General features: G+C 48.7%; 1 protein-coding gene across 1 annotated transcript in view; it reads right to left on the reverse strand.

Annotated features, from left to right (window-relative positions):
• LOC119463770 (histone-lysine N-methyltransferase PRDM9-like) overlaps positions 1-19875 on the reverse strand; it is a 42260-nt gene that overhangs the window by 13058 nt on the left and 9327 nt on the right. Inside the window, exons 3-4 of the mRNA XM_049656012.1 lie at positions 18809-18994; positions 18322-18565 (exon numbers count right to left, since the gene is read on the reverse strand). Of these exons, the coding sequence (XP_049511969.1) occupies positions 18322-18565; positions 18809-18994 (430 nt within the window). The remainder of the gene's footprint in view (positions 1-18321; positions 18566-18808; positions 18995-19875) is intronic.

Below are 19875 nucleotides of genomic sequence, written 5' to 3' on the forward strand. Positions count from 1 at the left end.
CCATTCATTTGGCAGTTTATAAATTACATTTTGTTTTGAAGTGAAAGGTAACATGTATTTTTTTTTTTTTGTGCAGCAGTGAGACATTCGAGCTGCCCAGCAACTGCAGATGGTGCAGTCACATCAAGGATACAACACCTGCTGTAACTCCTGTGTATGAGACAGATAAACGTGATCGGAAGCACACATCACATTCTATACAGGCCAGCATCCATTTGAATACTATGTGACCTTGGAGCTTCTGGCGAACATTCAAGCTGAAGAAGCACCTGCAACCCGCACAGACAAGAGGCCAGTGAGTGCCCTTTATGCCCTCAGAGCTTCTTACAAAAGGTTAATCAGAAGCAACACACACATCTACACAGGTGAGATGCCATTCATTGTCCGTTATGCCCGTGGAGCTTCGCAAGAACGTCCACACTGAAAAACCATGTGCGCATCCACACAGGCGAGAGACCATTTCAGTGCCCTGCCTGCCCTGAGAGCTTCTCACGAAAGCGTTCTCTGAATCGACACCTGGACACCCACACAGGCGAGAGGCCATTTCAATGCCCTTTATGCCCTCAGAGCTTCTCCGTTAAGTCAACCCTGAAGAATCATGTGCGCATCCACACAGGCGAGAGGCCATTTCAGTGCCCTGCATGTCCTCAGAGCTTTTCGGATGGGTCCACATTGAAAAATCACGTGCGCACCACACATGCGAGAGGCCATTTCAATGCCCTAAGAGCTTCTCACAAAGGGCAATCTGAACCAACATCTGCGTGCCCACACAGGCGAGAGGCCATTTCAGTGCCCTTCGTGCCCTCAGAGCTTCTCAGACAAGTCTGTACTTACGACAGCATGTGCGCACCCACACAGGCGAGAGGCCATTTCAATGCCCGGTATGCCCTCAGCGCTGCTCCCAAAAGAGTCATCTGACCCAACACCTGCGCACCCACACAGGCGACAGGCCATTTCAGTGCCCTGCATGCCCTCATACCCTGCTCACGAAAGAGTCATCTGAACAGACACCTGCGCACCACACAGGCGAGAGGCCATTTCAGTGCGCTTTGTGCCCTCAACGTTTCACCGACAAATCTACACTGAAGAATCATGTGCGCACCCACACAGGCGAGAGGCCATATCAGTGCCCTTCATGCCCTCAGAGCTTCTCACGAAATTCTACACTGAAGGATCACCTGCGCACCCACACAGGCGAGAGGCCATTTCAGTGCCCTGCATGCCCTCATAGCTGCTCACGAAAGAGTCATCTGAACGAACACCTGCGCACCCACACAGGCGCGAGGCCATTTCAGTGTGCTTTGTGCCCTCAGAGTTTCTCAGACAGGTCTACATTGAAGAGTCATGTGTTCATCCACACAGGCGAGAGGCCATATCAGTGCCCTTCATGCCCTCGGAGCTTCTCACGCAAGTCCACACTGAAGAATCACGAGCGCATCCACACATGCAAGAGGTGATTTCATTGTCCTGCATGATCTCCAAGCTTCTCCCCAAAGAGTACTTTGAATGACACCCACACAGGCAATAAACCACTTCGTTGCCCTTCATGCCCTCGAAGCTTCTCGAAAAAGTCTACTAAATAAAGGCTCACCTGCGCATCCACAATTGTGAGAGGCTGTTTCAGTGGTTTTCATACTTTCACAAAGCTCGGTAATGTTCATGTCGCCTAGCCAGTGCACACGAGAGATTGTTGAAGCAGAAAAAAATTCAATGTTCACAGTGTTTATGTGTAAAGGTCACGGTGCGCCTTTGGCAAAAAAGTTGACTTTCCCAAGTACACTTGCTGCAGAGTAGTGCTGAGTTGTGAGACTTCTCATTATTTGCTCGTTTTGCTGTTTTTCTTAGTTTTTTCATAAAACCTCAGTTTATATTTTCATAATATTATTATTGATATTGTTATGTCTCTTAAACCTTTAACAGCCACTACCGAGATAACTCGTGAAACCACCCTCGCGCACCCCCTGCTACTCCCAAGTATACTCGTGTTGCTTTTTAATCTCACTCCCGAGACAACTTATGCAAAAAAAATTGCGTTCATGTCCCGCCAGCTATGAAGAGGTCACCTAAAGACATAGAACTTGTAAATAAAATTTTAGACAACAGGTAGAGCGCATGTGTTTACACCCGCGTCGCTTCGTCTCGGCTGAGCACCTCAGCCGTGGCGAGTCACCACGCCACGTGCGTCCGCACTTTGACGGTCGAAGAAATTCAATTAGTGCTGATGAATTTTGACGAAATATCTTTACATGTCCTGTGGAGTATCATGGTGCATTACTAGCATGAAATTTCCGCTGAACCAACATGGGGGGAAAAATACCCGGCAGGGGGTGAGGAGCAGTAAAAAAATGCGGCAGTGAAATGGTTAATAAAATACTTGGAAGTTAGCGTTTGTCTGTCTGGTTCCCTGTCCCTTGTGTCAATTTCACATTTCAACTCTGCTCAAGGATTACCATCTAGCTCGCACCCTATTTTTGCTGAACTTTTTCTGTTATACTCACATTTTTGTTGCCTGTAGGTTCTATACGTATGCGAGTCTTTGGAGGTCTTTTTATTAATATGTGTATGTTATATTATTTTCTTGCATATAAGTGCTTCTTTACTGCATTCAAGTATTTACCTGCTAATTCCAAAATCAGTTCTGTAGGTCTGTTTCAGCACACTATATAGATCACTGTTTTGTGAATGGGTATTCTTAATTGTTGATATTTGAATGCTTGCACTAATAGCATGTAATCTTTCACTTCATTATGGTTTTATTTGCTGAATGTTTCAAGATAAAGTGATGGCCCTTGTAAAATTGTTTATTGCCGTTTAATGCAGTTATCACAAATTTTGTTCTATATTTGAAATTATTACACAAATGTTGTTATCTGCATTTTTCATTCCTACTATGCAAAGATTTTGCTAAAGCTGTGATTAACTGATGCTCTCAAAATGTCGCCCACGTATCACGCATAATATGCTCCTTATTCACTCAGAATGTGAACTTTGTGACACCTTTAGTTCTTTCATCACATTGGGCAAAGTTCCTGCATCGTTCGTAAAATACACTTGTGACGCTTTCGATACATGCCACTTATAGCAAGAACCCCCCCATTCTCTGCAAATATAGAATTGCTAGCGCCTTTGCTTCTTTCAGTGCAGCGGGTAAATTTTGAGAGGGTTTTAAGGGATGTTTGATTCGCCTGCACCACCTGAACCAGTTGACGAGGTATGGCACCCTTCCATTCGTTTCAGGCGTGCAGCAATGGCGCCCGCTGAACCACACTGTTGGTTACAAAAGGCTGGTTCACAATTTTGCTGCACCCACTCCACTGTCGTTGATGCCTTTGTGCAGGCGTACAGGTGCAAAGCAGCAGCGCAGCAGACGACGCAGCGCACGGGCGTGAGCGCCGTTAAAACCCCGCTTATGCACGTCTGGTGTATCTACACAAGTGTGGTGTGTATTTACGCCTTGGAAACCGATCATACCTGCAGTTCAGGACCTCTCAAACTTACACACTTTGTGCACATTAGTCGGACATAACGCCTGCACCGTATCTGCACATTGGCATTCGGTTCGAGTGTTGTGCTGTGCCTGCACCTCAGAAATCGGGCTGTACAGTTTCTGAGCTTCTCTTGAACCACCATGAACTGGTTCACGGTGGTGCAGGCTAATCGAACGGACCTTTAGCCCTTTCAGGCCCAAATAATTCTGTTCAACGTAAAAAATTGGTCTTGTAAAGGGTTTATTAGAGATCGGGAGCAGCGCAGCGTCGACAGTCAAACGAGACGGCTTTCAAGCACGAGCGCCGTTGCGAGCAAAAGCGCTGGACCCACTAGCGTCTTGCAGACTAGAGCTTGACCCACTAGCGTCTCTCTTCGCTACAATTACCCCGGGAGTGATAAGGGAGCCGTCCGGCGACCTAACAGCTTGTCAGGATGACAGGATCGTAGTATGGCTTGAGGCGGTCGACGTGGACAATGTCTCGTCCACGACGGCGCTGGTCCGAAGACGGTTGAACTGGCTCGATAACAAAATTCACCGGAGATGTGCGTTCAACGACGCGGTAAGGGCCTTCATGTTTTGGGAGTAGTTTCGATGAGAGGCCAGGGGTGGTGAATGGGACAGAGAGCCACACAAGCGCGCCAGGAAGCAAGGCGACCTCGGTGGTGGAGTCGCCGCGAGTGTTCTTCTGGCGCTCTTGGTCGTTGGAAGTAAAGGCACGTCCGAGGTCACGGCATTCTTCAGCATGCCGTGCTGTGGCAGAAATAGGTGAGCCCTCGGATGCATCCGGCCGGTAAGGTAATATTGTGTCGATGGTATGCGACGGGTGCCGACCGTATAGTAAGAAAAAAAAATGACAGCAGATCCACGAGGTGAATGATGATGAGTGGGCGAAGCTCCGGAGGGAATCATCGGATCTCCCGCTTAAGGGGACGCTAGCACAAACGCGTTAGAAACGTGCAGTACTCTCTAGTAAGGGGGAGCGGCCACAGCGTCTTACGCAGCCATTTACACATGCCGGAACGTGCACCGCGTTTGCCGACGCCATCACATGACTGCTGAAAGAGTATACCCCCCTATTCATATACGCTCCTCGACTTGAACTTGACTTGCCACCACTTTGGGCAGCGCGTTCGAAACGCGTTGAAGGTAAGGTGGAGAGGCCACAGCGTCTTACAGCAGCTTCTTACACGGGCCGTAACGCGCTAGCACAAACGCGTTAGAAACGCACTAGAAACGCGGCCTTTCGTTAATGTTGGGTATTTATAGCCATCGTGGTGCGTTTGTCCATGTCCGCTTCGTGGCGTAGTGGGCTAACGCCGCGCGCTCGGAAGCGAGGGGTCCCTGGTTCGATTCCGCGCTACGGACACAACTTCGGAATGTTTTTCTCATTTTTCTCAGACTGGTTACACACTACTACTACTACTACTACGGGGACGGAACGGGTGCCGCCATAAGGAGCTTCGCCCCTAAAAGGGCGAAAAGCCAGTGGTGCTCTGAGTAGCGGTGTTGTACGCGTAGGTGACGAAGGGCAGAATGACGTCCCAGTTCATGTGGTCGGAGGCGACGTACATTGAAAGCATGTCGCCGAGCGTGCGGTTGAAGCGTTCTGTGAGGCCATTGGCTTGTGGGTGGTACGCCGTAGTTGTGCGATGAATCAAGTGGCACTCGCTAAGAATGGCTTTAACCACTTCCGACAGGAAGACATGTCCGCGATCACTGAGCAATTCCTGGGGTGGATCATGCCGCAGGATGAATCGGCGAAGCAGGAATGAGGCAACATCGCGCGCTGTAGCTGCTGGGAGAGCGGCGGTTTCGGCGTATCGTGTGAGGTGATCTACTGCCACAATAGCCCAGCGGTTACCAGCCGACGTCGAGGGAAGTGGCCCATACAAATCAATTCCAACTCGCCCGAACGGCCGGGTAGAGCAGGGTAGAGGCTGCAGACCAGCCGGCGAGAGCTGGGGTGAAGATTTCCGGCGCTGGCAGTCGGGGCAGGAGCGAACGAACTGTTGAATGTACTTGTACATTCCTCGCCAGTAGTAGCGCTGTCGAAGGCGCTGGTAGGTTTTAACCACTGGCGGCCGTCTGCGGCATAACTGCGTCGGTGAAGCAGGTTGTCGCGAACCGCGAAATGGCGAGCCTGACGACGTAACGTACGAGTGGTTGACTGCAATCCACGGGTCCTTGCGCTGCTCGGAAGCGATAAGGTCGATTGTAGAAACAGCTAGCGGGGATAGTGAGCAGCAGGTATTGTCGTCAGGCAAGGGAGAGCGTTATAGGGCGTCGGCATCAGAATGTTGGCGTCCGTTGCGGTACAGCACGCGGATATCGTAGTCCTGCAGGCGAAGTGCCCAGCGGGCAAGACGACCGGAAGGATCCTTCAACGATGACAGCCAACATAGTGCATGGTGGTCGGTGACGACATCAAATGGGCGGCCATACAAGTAAGGCCGGAACTTAGTAAGAGCCCAGATGATCGCCAGACATTCTTTTTCCGTGACAGTGTAATTGGTCTCGGCTTTCGTAAGAGTGCGACTGGCATAGGCCACGACATATTCAGGAAAGCCAGGCTTTTGCACTGCGCAATGACAGCGCCGAGGCCAACACCGCTGGCATCTGTGTGTACTTCTGTAGGGGCCGTCGGGTCGTAGTGGCGCAAAATTGGGGGAGTCGTCAGCAAACGACGGAGATTTGCGAACGCTTCCTCGCACTCTGAAGACCACGAATGAAGGGGTCCGTTGCATCCAAGGAGCTTCGTCAGAGGTGATATTATGGCGGCGAAATTTCGAATGAAGCGTCGGAAGTAAGAACACAAACCGACGAAAGTTCGCAGTTCTTTGATGGACGTAGGTTTAGGGAATTTGGCGACGGCACGAAGCTTGGCTGGATCGGGGAGAATTCCATCCTTGGAAACAACGTAACCCAGTATCGTCAGCTGCCGCGCTGCAAATCGGCACTTCTTTAAATTCAGTTGTAGGCCGGCGTTTCTCAAACATGTCAAAACACGCCGGAGGCGTTGAAGGTGCGTGGAGAAGTCCGGAGCAAAAACAACGACGTCATCAAGGTAGCACAAACACGTGTGCCATTTCAAGCCGCGCAGAACGGTATCCATCATGCGCTCAAAAGTTGCTGGCGCATTACAAAGTCCAAACGGCATGACGTTAAATTCGTACAAGCCGTCAGGCGTGACAAAGGCTGTCTTCGGTCGATCGTCATCTGCCATAGGTACTTGCCAATACCCTGAGCGCAGATCGAGAGATGAAAAAAATTCTGCTCCTTGTAAGCTGTCAATAGCGTCGTCGATTCGCGGAAGCGGGTAAACGTCCTTACGAGTGATCTTGTTGAGGCGCCGATAGTCCACACAGAACCGTCTTTCTTCGTAACAAGAATGACGGGAGATGCCCATGGACTGTGGGAAGGTCGGATCACTTCACGGCGGAGCATATCGGCCACTTGTTCATTAATCACGCGACGTTCTGTAGCCGATACACGATATGGTAGTTGCCGCAATGGCGATTGGGAGCCAGTATCGATGTGGTGCGTAACAGTTGACGTCCGGCCCAGGCAAGGTTGCCCGACGTCGAAAGAAGCACGAAATTCTTGTAGGAGGCACAGAAGCTGCGATCGCTGGCCCGGTGTAAGGTCATCGGCAACAGAAGAATCGAACACATCTATAGGCAATGGGCCAGACGTAGAAATCGAGCCGAGCGTATTGTAAGGGGCACAGTATGAGTCTTCGGGAACGTCCGTAATTTGTACGTCTGCGATAGCTTCGACACTTCCCAGACATTCTCCGTGGAGTAGCAACACAGGGTACGAGAACGGGTTACTAATAAATATAGCACTAGAGCCCGGTGTAATGTTCACCGTCGCAAAAGGTAGCAGGAGACCTTTTCGAGTGGAAAAGCGTCCAGACGGAGAAAGTAGTGCGACGGCGTCGGAGAGGCTGCTGCAGTACATAGAGACAACCACTGACGAGTTAGGAGGAACGGTGGTGTCGTGTCTGACGAGGAGTTTGTTCGGAAGCGAAGCATCGTCGGCGAGCGTCAAATCTGAGAGCGGCGACAGTTCTAGTTCGGCCCGTGCGCAATGAATGACGGCATTGTGGCGGGAGAGAAAATCCCAGCCAAGGATAACGTCATGGCACGACGAAATTACAACAAATTCGATGGCGTATACAACGTCCTCAATCACAACACGAGCTGTGCACGCCGCTAACGGGTGAATACGCTGTGCGCCGGCTGTGCGGAGGGACAGTCCAGTAAGGGGCATCGTGACTTTCCGAATCAAGCGACAAAGTTTTGCGTCCATAACTGATACGGCGGCTCCGGTGTCCACGAGTGCAGATGTGTGAACACCATCAACAAACAAGTCTATCACATTCGTCGGGCTACCCTGAGGACTTTCGCGTTTCTCCGGCGTCGCAACCCTTGCCTCGTGGGCTGCGACGATTAGTTTTCCTCTTCCCGAGCTGCGGGACGGGGCCGCATCGGTGATAGCGAGCGTCGGCGTGGAGAAGGTGAGCGGCGTGTATTGGGCGTTGGGCGGAACGTCGGTGACGATGCCGATGAAGGGTCGTCGTAATATGGGCGGGGAGAGCCGACCATACGACTTGGCGCAAATGTTGGAGCGCTAGGTGACTGCACGCGATTACAGTAGCGTGCGACGTGATCGGCGTAGCCGCACGCAAAACAGATAAGTCGGTTGTCAGATGTACGCCACCGATTCGCTGTGGTGGGCCCCGTCCATGTAGGAGGACGCGTTGTGCGGGGCGGCTGGTGATATGGTTGCATCGCGGGCTGTGGTCGGGGCACAGTCAAGACGTCGGCGTATGTGAGAGGCCCACCTTGAGGGAAGGGGTGGGGCCTGGCGACGACTTCCGCGTAGCTGAGTGGTGCAGCCGGAGGGATCTGTTGGGGCCTGGCGGCGACTTCAGCGTAGCGGAGAGGTGCGACCGCAGGAACATGGTGATGGCGCTCAGGCAAAAGCTGGTTGAGTTCGTGCGCGATGGTGTTGCGGAGCGGGGGCTCAAAACTTGACGTTGGCTCTTGTACTGGTGGTGGTTGTGCAAAGGCCATCAATGAGAGCTGGCGTGCAATTTCCTCGCGCACGAAAGCCTTCATTTCTGCCATCAACGCTGACTGATCAGAAATTGCCGTCAAGCCAGCGAGGTGTTCGTCGCGCGATGTAGGGCGACGGGTCAATGACCGCTGCCTGCGTAGCTCCTCGTAACTTTGGCACAGTGTAGTTATCTCGGCCACAGTGCGAGGATTTTTGGCAAGGAGCATGTTACAGGCATTGTCTTCTATGCCTTTCATAACATTCCTGATCTTATCAGACTCCGACATGGTCACGTTGACTTTCTTGCATAAGTCCAGGATGTCTTCGATATAACTTGTGAAGGATTCGCCTGCTTGCTGAGCTCGTTCCCGCAAACGCTGTTCGGCGCGCAGCTTACGAACAGCAGGGCGACCAAAAACCTCGACAAAAGATGTCTTGAAGTCTGACCACGTCGGAAAATCTGTTTCATGGTTGTTGTACCATAAGCTGGCCACACCCGCGAGGTAGAATAGCACGTTGCTGAGCTTAGCTACTTCGTCCCATTTATTGTGGGCGCTTACCCGCTCGTAGGTCGTAAGCCAATCCTCAACGTCGGTGTCGTCCGCGCCTGTGAAGATATCAGGGTCCCTGTGGCGCGGCACACCAGAGCGCGGTGCCGGTGCAGGGGGAGGTACTTGATGGGAAGCTTCTTCAGGCATGGTCGACGGTACGGTGCGGGATCGAAGTTTCAGGTTGCAGGTTTTGAGGGCGCAGCACCTCCACCAATTGTAAAGGGTTTATTAGAGATCGGAGCAGCGCAGCGTCGACAGTCAAACGAGACGGCTTTCAAGCACGAGCGCCGTTGCGAGCAAAAGCGCTGGACCCACTAGCGTCTGGCAGACTAGAGCTGGACCCACTAGCGTCTCTCTTCGCTACAGTCTTTACAATTTGAGCTGTGCATGATCGTGGTAGGTAAAAAAATTAAAAAATCTGTGCTCACACTTTTTAATCAAAACTTATTTAATGATTCCAAATGGAATCAGTGGGACTTGGTGGACTTGAAATGCGTCAGTTCAAGCAATACGTGAAAAGTCTATTTTAGATGAAACTCTTTGAAGCAATTCTATTCTTTGTTGAGGCAGAGGTGTGCGCCACACTTCTCGCACCAAATGCGGGAGTAAGAGTACATTCTTTATTTTGTCTAGTTTGCGCGATGACTTCTTTTTCATCGGACGAATCAATGTCACCTCGAGGGATCAGCACAAGCTACGGGACTTTTCTTTTTCCCATAAAACTCGCATGTGATGATTGTCGCTATCTGTTCCAAAAGAAAATCTTTCCGTTTTACGGAGGGATTTCCTCCAAAAAAGTTTATCTACATGGCATAAGCTCATAACAGCATAAAATCGCAAAAAGCAGAGCAAGGCTCCACCAACAATAGATGCTCCAGACGCGATAATGATCCATAAGGTAACACGCGCCCAAAACATGGCCAAGTACGGCACGAAAACGCCGCTTGCGCGCGAACAAACACGCGATTTAGCCAGTGAGGTAACGTCAATCGAAAATGTATCGCGTGAGTAGTCGGGGCCGCTACGTCCTAATGATCCCATTTGGAATCATCAAGATTCGCGAAGTTCTCCGGTACCCGCAAATACTTTTCGCCAAATAAATCTACTGCGAAGGGATAGCATAACACTTCATAGTCAAAGTCCAAATAAAAAATAACATATCCTAACTCTGCACGGGGAAAAGGAGAGGGGATCTCAGCGAATGGCCGGAACAGTGCAAGCGATCCTTTTATTTTTTGTTCAGAGGTGGCAGCACTTCCTTGAGTCGACCAGCTTGCCAGCATATGTAGAGCAAAGGCTAAATATGAGTTGTAGCGTAAGAGCAACCTATTTTTTTAAACTCGGGGTTGGCCACTGAGCTACAAAATTCACTGGGCCTTAAAGGGTTAATAACGCCTCTTCACAGGCAAAAAATGAAGGTTTAGTAATTGTCATTTATCCATTAATTACCCAACACACTTTGGAACATTTCTGTGCATTGCTGCTAACATTCCCATTATTGCCTTGAAATAAAACTAGTTATAAGCAGCGTACTTGAAGAAACACTGACACAGAAAAGTGAAGCAACCAAGAAAAAAAAAATTGTGCTTCGTGGGTGCCCTCAATTTTTTGTGCTTGTTCTCTTAGGGTGCACTAGACTTAGAGTGGGTTAGAATGCCAACAGCTAAGTTATGAATTATCAACTAGCCCATCAGTCCGCCCTAAAAGGACACTAAAGAGAAACACTAAATCAGTTTAGATTGATAAAGTCTAAATAACTTATTTCGTTTATTCTGTGGAAATACATTAATTATAAATTTGGTGGTATGTGTTGTATATTCGCTTGTTCGCACTAAACGAACTTAGCTTTCCCTTTTTTGAAGACAATGTTTTCTTTGGCGACTACAGATCGTTTGGGGCTTGCGGGATATGGGTATCTGGCCGCCAGTTTCGTCAAAATTAGACGACTTGAGGCCTTTTACTACAAGTACGACAACGAAAAAGGCTTCAACAGGAAGTTTGGAACTTAAATAATGCACCGAGTTAGTATAGAGCCGCTTACGAAACATTGTGTAATAAGTGCCAGAAGGCCGAAATTAAACCCAGATGCACTCACTCATTTCTATCTGCGTGCACGTAAATCCGGGACTGGAAGTGTGGCTTTACTGAAAGTACTAGGGATATTTTTTTTTTACTTACACTGGCTACGCGAGTGTAAGAAGTCGCCATTTTTTTTTCTTGGTGTAGAAAAGTGTAGCGCTGCCCAGATACACGAAGCCATTTTTTTATAGCTGCAGTGTAGCATGAAAATGACTTTCTACTCGGCGTTTTCGTTGAGTGTAGGCAGCGGGTGACGAACAAGCAGGCTGGCATTGCAAACGCGTAGCGTCATTTTGTCTGCGACTGTCGGCGCTGATCCCGCAGCAATAGTGAATATTCACTGCAAGGAGGGGAGCGAAGTCAGGCGTCACCATGTGTCACAGAGGATGGTGGGCTAACCTTCCATGAGGATAAAATTACCTTACTTACGAATGCTGCAGGTTGTTTCAGACTTCGCGCTATATTATACGCATTGAAGTCTTCATGCACTGCGCATTCGCTTTGTATTTCGCTGCAGTTTCTCTGGATTTATTGATATAAGGAAACTCGTACATTGGCGTTTAGTTTCAGGCAAGGGCATATAGGCAGCCAGTAAGTGCGAAGTCAGGCGAAGTGCAGAGTAAGGCGCTTTTTGTCTGCTGATGCAGAAGGCGATGCTCTGTCTGCTCTGATTGGCTACAGCCCAGCGAGTCAAGTGCATAGCATACGTAGTTATAGGCTTTTCCCGGCACTACACTCATCTACACGAGCATGCACGACGTCGGCTTTGGCGTAAGCATCGACGTCCGTGGCATCCGTGTCCGTGGCATCCGTGGCATCCGTGGCGTTTTGCCCGCGTTCGCTCAAAATGCGTGCGACGTTGGTGACTGTTGCCGGAGCCTCTGATATAAATAGGCACTTGGTGCCGCAGCTCAACGTCACCTCCCTTCCCTCCCCCCCCTCCCCCACGGCCTCTCGCGCATCGGAAGAAGGCGCGTTTGCTCTACATATATGGTGATTGTAAAGGAGGAAAGAGACGCCTACTTCTGCAGCCCTTAAGTAAGCACGGCGCAGAACGCGCGTTTGTTCTCCGCCGTGCGTTCACTCCCCGTGAAAGCGCGTGCCCCTCGCGCCCTTTCACTCGCACATACAGCGTTCGGCGCGCGGCGACGATTTCATCTCCATTGACGTCATACGGAACCTCACGGCGACGGCGACGGCAGAAATCTGCTTTTGAGTGTCCATATAATTGCTATCGCAATAAAAGCCAAGATAAGCCACGTTAAGCCTACATCAACTAGTTGCTAAGGGACGTCGCCCAGCTCCGCTGTTTCTTGAGACTTGGCAACGCTAGTGTCAAGCTGGCCGCATTTTCTTTTCTCACTATATTATAGTGAGAAATTCAGTGGTTTCCATAACCAGACCTCACGGCGAGCTACCAACTCTGCTGGTATGGGTTCCAAGAGCTCGCCGTTTTTGCACCTCCTCAACCATGCATATGTATGGTATCTGCGGGGTCTCTGCCAACGAGGGGACGAGTGCCGGCAGCTCCAGGTGAAAGCCACGTCGCCGTCGGTGATGACCTCGCCGACGCGTTAGATGCCTCGCATGCCATGTGTCCCAGGAGTCTTTGACACGGAACTCTGAATCCCAGCTGCCTTGACTACTCCGAGTCACAATCGACGTGGATGTAGAGCCTAGATGTTAGTGGCACATACGCACTCTGGTGGGATTGGCCAAGAACCTGGTAGTTCAATATAACGGTACGAAAAATAATTATAATTTAACAAAATGCGGGAATTGACCTAGACTGGCAGGCCATGTAATGCGTAGCATGGATAACCGGTGGACCATTAGAGTTACAGAATGGATACCAAGAGAAGGGAAGCTCAGTCGAGGACGGCAGAAAACTAGGTGGGGTGATGAAGTTAGGAAATTTGCAGGCGAAAGTTGGAATCAGCTAGCGCAAGACGGGTGTATTTGGAGATCGCAGGGAGAGGCCTTCGCCCTGCAGTGGACAGAAGTATAGGCTGATGATGACTAACTTATCGACGTGTCACCACCGCCTGTCCTTCCGCTCTCTGCCCTTCTCCTCTTCTTTCGTCATCTAACGCCAGCGTGCTTTCTTGTCATTGGTCGATAAGTGCTGTTTCAGTTGTGTTTTGTTACTGCGCCCTCGCGCGCGTTCAGGCCGAGGAAAACCGCTCGTCTTCGTCGTCATCTTCTAACACATCGGGCGTCGGCTGCACTTCACCACAAGCGCATTTTACACATTACAATACACTCCCTCAGCCTTCAACTCCCCCCTAAAAAAAAAAACGAGGGTGGAGGACAGCACCTGACATGGACAACTAAGACTTGCTAAGACCAGCAGTATTTCTTTTTCTTTTTTTTTATCAATGACGGAGCATTTATGTGGAGCTAGACAGATGCTCGCACGCGATGAGTGTGGGTGTGTGCGCAGTATAAAGAAAACTTACACAAGACGAGACAGACCTTGTTTCAACATTTCCACCCACAAAAAAAAAAAGAAAAAAAAAGAAAAAAAAGAAAAAGAAATAGGGCTGCATAAACGTTACTATATATAACCATCACAAAGCATCGTTGGGCGTACTTAACATACCCCCTCTCCCCCCTTTCCTCCTCCCCGTGTTTAGGGCATATAAAAACAGATTTACAAGATGCAAAAAAAAAAAAAACGTAAATATATTACTTAAAAGCAGTGCGCTCACCTGCTTGCAGAATTTTCTCCCAATCCGTCATCCGTTTGGCAAACGCATGTACATTGCAGTCACCCGAATTCAATTGAATACAAACTTTTAGTTTTCCCAAGCACTGCGGCACTGCAATTTCGTCTAAGGCACGGATTTTAGAGCTCGTTCTAAGATGAATCGTGAGAAGAAAGATCGAGTTGTACGCTGCGAGGTTGGACATTTTCGCGGCTGGACGGCGTCGGAATGTGGAAGCTCAACGTAAGAATAGGCGCAGACCTTCCAACGGCGTCACGCTCATTTGTGAAACAGCGCCACTGAATATCTGCCTTTATGGCCGACGGTAAGGTTAAGATGTCCCATTGTGTGTATACCTTAACCGTATGCATACAAGCACAGAGTTCGCTCTCTGTCTTTATTCGAATGTAATTCGCGATTTCTTTGTGCAGTCAGATTTCGAGTTATTCGCGAACTCGTGCTTAAAGTACTTATGCCACTTCGCGTGTCAGTCCATCCTCTATACACGATATTACGTCGCATTCACGCCGGATTGCGTAAACATCCGCGTAGATATATTCTTCATATCAGTTTGCTCCATCGAAGAAACCCACGGCGAGGCACCGGTTGGAATTCCCATTCCATTTCAATAGTACAGAACAGGACTGGCACTGCGAACGAGAATTCTTGGTGGCTGTGGAGCTTAGCAGGCCAGCCAACTTGCAGAGCTGCGGGTTCGGAAGAGAGAAGTTGTCCTCTACGCAAGAGTACAGCTCGGAGCTTCGAGGAAACCCTTCACGGGATTTCTCGGAAGGGAAGGCTAAAGAAAAAAAAAAAAACCCCTCACCAGTGGTGGTCCACTGGTGCGATTTCTTTCACACACTGCAAGGCTTTGACTTATTTATTTTATTGCGAAATTTTTAAAGTGCTTCCATGTAGCTTCGCACTTTACAAAAATGAAAGAAGGGGAGCTGGGAACAGTTTTTCTCTGAGCTTGAGAAAAATCCTTCTCTTTAAGGATGTTCGCAATAGTTATATTTACATAAAACTGCCGAAAGTCCCCCCCCCCCCCCCCCCCAAGTTATATTACTTCACTTTCGTACCGCGCGTTACTTGTTTCGCGCAATGTCTTCTGCCGTCCTACTACTGGTCGTCGTCGTATTCGTCGTTGTGACGAGCGCGCACGTGGCTTCTCAGTTTTGTTATGGTCTGAAGCCCCTTGCCGCAGTGCGGGCAGTGAAGCGGGTAATGGCGGCGGTGGACGACCTGTTCGTGCTTCCTGGCAGCGCTGCGCTGAGTGAATCTCTCCCCGCACTCCGAGCAGGCGTGCGGCTTCTCCCCCGTGTGGGTCAGCAGGTGTGTTGTGAGATGAGACCTCCGCGTGAACTCTTTTCTGCACTCGGGGCACGCGTGCCGTCGAGCGCGGTCGCCCGAGTGCTGCGCCCTCCGGTGAGTCGCCAAGTGTGCCGCCTGTGTGAATCGCTGGCCGCAGTCTTGGCACTCGTACGGCTTCTCCTTCGTGTGCACAAGCAGGTGGCTGTTGAGGTGTTCTTCGCTGGTTGAATCCTCTGTCGCAGACGTGGCACACAAACGGCCGCTCGCCCGTATGTATCATCTCGTGCCTGGCGACATCGTGCCTGCGAAGGTGGGGATGAAAAAACGAAAGTGAACAGAGCTGCATTTTGATGCTGGCAGTAGACTTATCCTGCCACATTTGCACCACATCCGATGTGGCGCTTTAAGGTGACATAATTTAAACAAATTTCAACCGGTGCTCAGGGTTAAAAATAATAAAAACGAGAAAAATTATGAAATGATATTTTGGAGGTGCTATACAGACGACGAATTTCTACCGAGCCTTTTCTTTCGTATGCATTAAGCTGTCTCTATTCGCGAAGGTAGAAAATAGTAATACGCAGGAATGCTATTTCAAGTGCACTCGGAATACATCGCATACCGTTTAGGAAAATGCAAACTTTTACGTGCGCATAAATAAGCGTTTAAAATTATTCTAATGCCAAAAGTGCGCATTATTTGGAGTAAAATTTACAGAGTCAACAATATATCTGCGGTACTGTGTGTCACCGTAAATCATGTACGTGTGACGTCTACATTGCTCAAGCTGTGTGCTTGCTTCTGTAAATTTTCATAGCACTGATGTTATCTGGAGAGCTTACGAAAAAGAATCAGAACCACCTAACTTGCGAGGATCTTGCTGTTTCTTTTTTTTTGTGTGTGTGATGAGCGCCGCTTAGCTATATAAATAAATGAAAATAGCAATAAGAAGTTTTTAAGAGTTAGCGTGCGTAGAGTGTATGGGCTACGCTTCGATTTGTCTATTCAGGTGCGAACTTGGAAATATATCCTCTGTACGATCGCCTAGTCGGCTCCCACGAAACTTCCTGCATCTAAATGAACAGATAACGTTGTGTCTGATAACGTGCAACAGAAATTTCATGCCTGTTTTGTGTATGAAAGCTACAAAATGTTAAGGCATACCGTGCGAACTTGTAAACTGCCATGTTTAAAATTTGTTACTTTTGTTTAGGGCGAACAAAACATGTTTTCTGGGTTTTATTAGAAGTTAAAGTATCACGACGGCTAAACTAATAGGCAAAGGAACCAGTTTTCATACTAAAGATATGACACTGCAGTGCTAAATTGCACAGAAAAAAATTGAAATTGACGATTTATGGAACTCTCTGAAAGCTTGTGCATGCTCGAATATCGCAGGTAGTTTTCTGAAGCACTATAATGTTCATGTTCAAGCCATAATGTCACCATTGTTCCATATCTGTGCGCATAGTTTCCAACATCGCTCCCTTGTAGACAACAACGACTGTTGAACGTTGCCCGCACTTCCGGACTATTTCCACCCGTAAGCGTCTTTCTATGCTTTTATATGCCAGAATACTTGAGGAAGTATGCCTACACCACAAGCATGTTTGACATTTGTGCATTTGAAACATACGGTAGTCAAAATAAAGGAATACTTATTTCTCATCAGCCAGCGAATAACACCCAACAAGAAACACAGCAACATACCCCCCCTTTTTTTTGTGTACATAATATTATTATTATTATTATTATTATTATTATTATTATTATTATTATGATTATTATTATTATTATTATTATTAGCACTCAGACCTTAGGGTTGTTCCTGGGCACGTTAAATAAGCATGATTGATTATTATTATTATTATTATTATTATTATTATTATTATTATTATTATTATTATTATTACTATTATTATTATTAGTCTATCAAGTGCCTGCCACATCTTCGCTCACCTCTTGTTGCTGGAGTAGGGGCAGTGGACGCATTGGTGCTTTCCTTGGGGCCTTTGCATGTGCTTGCGTCGCCGGTGGTTGTCCAGCAACTCCTTCACGGTGAACTGATCGTCACATTCCTCACAGGAGAAGACCTCAGGTGCAGCAGCGACGTCCACCTCGGCCGCTTAAGACAGACAAACGAAGAAACAAACATCGTGAATCCCGATAACCGAGGTACATTTCTTAATTTATGTACATTTTTTGTTCATTTCTTTTTTAGAAAAGTTCTCTTAAGAAGGTAAAAAAAATGCGAGGACACATGAGCACTTCTTACGAGTTGTCAATGCGAATGCATTCATATCCAATTGAACGCCGCTGAGCGGTCGAGTTATGAACTCCTCGCGGGCAAGCGAGCGCGTTGAGACGCTCGGCCAACGTCTCCTAGGCAGCACAAGGCCGGTGCACTTCGATCCGTGACGTCATGCTACCTCGCCCGAATGCTATGGAGTCTCATGGGGACAATCCCGAGTAAGCCGCAGCGATTTCGACGTCATCGCTTTCGTCACGCCGGTCTTGGCAATGGAAATTTCGGTCCAAGTAGCATGATGTCATAAAAGCAGAGTGCAAAGGCGTGCTATCCAGGATGCACTGGCTTAGCTCAGTGGGTTATAAGACACTCGGCTTCAGAGCGTGCACGCTTGGCGCGAGGTCGTATATAGGCTCGAAATTCACTACCGCCAACGTTTTTTCATTCGAATTTATTCTATTGTTATGCGCTACTTTCTTTATAGCGATTACCGAGGCGTAGTTAGAACGCAGACGAGAGCTAATTGCGCCAACAAGGAACGCACGCGCGGACAACATAGTTTTCCGTTGCATTATCCCGGCCTAGGTCTTAGGAAATACTTCGTTGGATACTACGTTAGCTTCTCTGAAACTTTACCAATTAAGCTTGTGCCCTAAAATGCATATTTTAAATCTTGCCTTCTTTAACTTAGCGAAGTAGCTAAAAATAGCGCTTCAAAAAACCTCAAGAAACCTCCTTGAAAAAAAAAAATTCGCAAGAACACTAAGACCACAATGTCGTTGATTTCATTTGCCTTAAAAGAACAAGTTTCCGTAAAGGCTCAGTTCAAGTTAAATAAAACAGCCGGTATAGAAACGAACGACGACGCACCTTGGTCTTGTGCCCCTGCCTTGCCGATGAGACCCAGCTGCTTGGCGAAATCGTCACCGTACCACACGAACAGCTCCTCTGCGGCGTTCACCACTTTGCACGTTCTGTAGTATACGGCTCCCTGGCGCACGAACGCCGCCAGGTTCTGCTGACTTTGCTCTGGAGCACAGTTAACGTAGCGCATCCAGTTGGAACGGTCCAGGGGGCGACCGTCCACCAGGAACACTCGGCCGTTCTGACGGATCTGGAACGGGCCACAACGCACGAGTGGTCTAACTCTAGCTCTGATCAACTGTCAGCTGACGGCGCTGCACAAGACACAGCACGAAGGGACGAGACACGTCACTGCATGTCCAGTTCCTTCCTTCCGTCTTGTTGAGTTATACATAGAGTCAACAGTTTATCATTACACTCGTTGCACTAGTATCTATCGGGTGCCTGTGATTTGCGCGATACGCTGACACGCGGGATCACACATAACACGCACCTGCCAAGTGTAGCCGTTTGCTGCGCTGCTGTCCACCTTGACTCCCTCGTACGGCCCAAAGCACAGCCTCTTCGGCAGCCGCTTCAAGGTGAACACGCCGTACTGAGCGCCTTTGATGGTTGAACGGCGCACAGACAACCCATCGGGCACGGTCTTATTTGCGCGCTGGGGGTCACCCAGAGGAACCTGCAATAGATATACATAGCAAATATTTTCTAGGTCGTGCCTATACTATATACAAATAGTCTATCGTCTGGGCACAGCTGCTTTCTGGCAGCGTTTAGTCGCTTCTGCTTCGCAGTGCCGATTGAGCCGGCAGATCCCGGCCATAGCCTTGACAAGCGTCATTCAGGTAGCGTTTCCAACTACTTCTTTCGCGACATATTTGCGACGAGATATAGCGGTGCAGCTCCACAATTGAGGCACTTGTAGCGTGTAAAACATTAAACGTCGCACAATCGAGGCGCAATAGTTACCCACCAAGCACGGAATGATTAGTAATGACCTGCAGTGACGAGAACAAAAATGTAGTTCTTCTAGAAACCTGACCTTCACAGGTGACCGTACGAAACGCACATTAGCAAAACAAACGGTAGCTTTTGCGATACCCTTGTACTTCGTCAGTGAAACAGGAATACACCAAATGTTTGTGTGCATGACTTCGCCAGTGAACTCACATCAAGCTGCTTCGACAAAAGTACAGTGCCAGCAGGTACAAAAAATAAAGGCTTACTAAGTGTGAGTGCTAAAGATGACAAGTTGGACGGGCAGCCGGCCACAAAATATTACCGACCATGAAATCTGAGAAAAAGCTGAATATCTCCGCCGCATCACAACGCAGCCTGGTATTTGCATTTCAGGCCTCCCTAGAATATGCTAACACTGCCGTATACAGTTGTACTGGCTACTCGTACAGGCTGCTCGGTAATTGAAGGTTTTCTTAGATCCCGTGGTCCGTAAACTTTTGTGGCCGGGTGTACAAGGCGGTTCCTATGATTCGATGACTGAATGGTCGATTACATTATAATCTCAGTTTCATGCGCATTATTCACTCATTTCATGTCTTA

The sequence above is a fragment of the Dermacentor silvarum genome, chromosome 9 (assembly GCF_013339745.2).
Source record: "Dermacentor silvarum isolate Dsil-2018 chromosome 9, BIME_Dsil_1.4, whole genome shotgun sequence".
Taxonomy (NCBI): Eukaryota; Metazoa; Arthropoda; class Arachnida; order Ixodida; family Ixodidae; genus Dermacentor; species Dermacentor silvarum.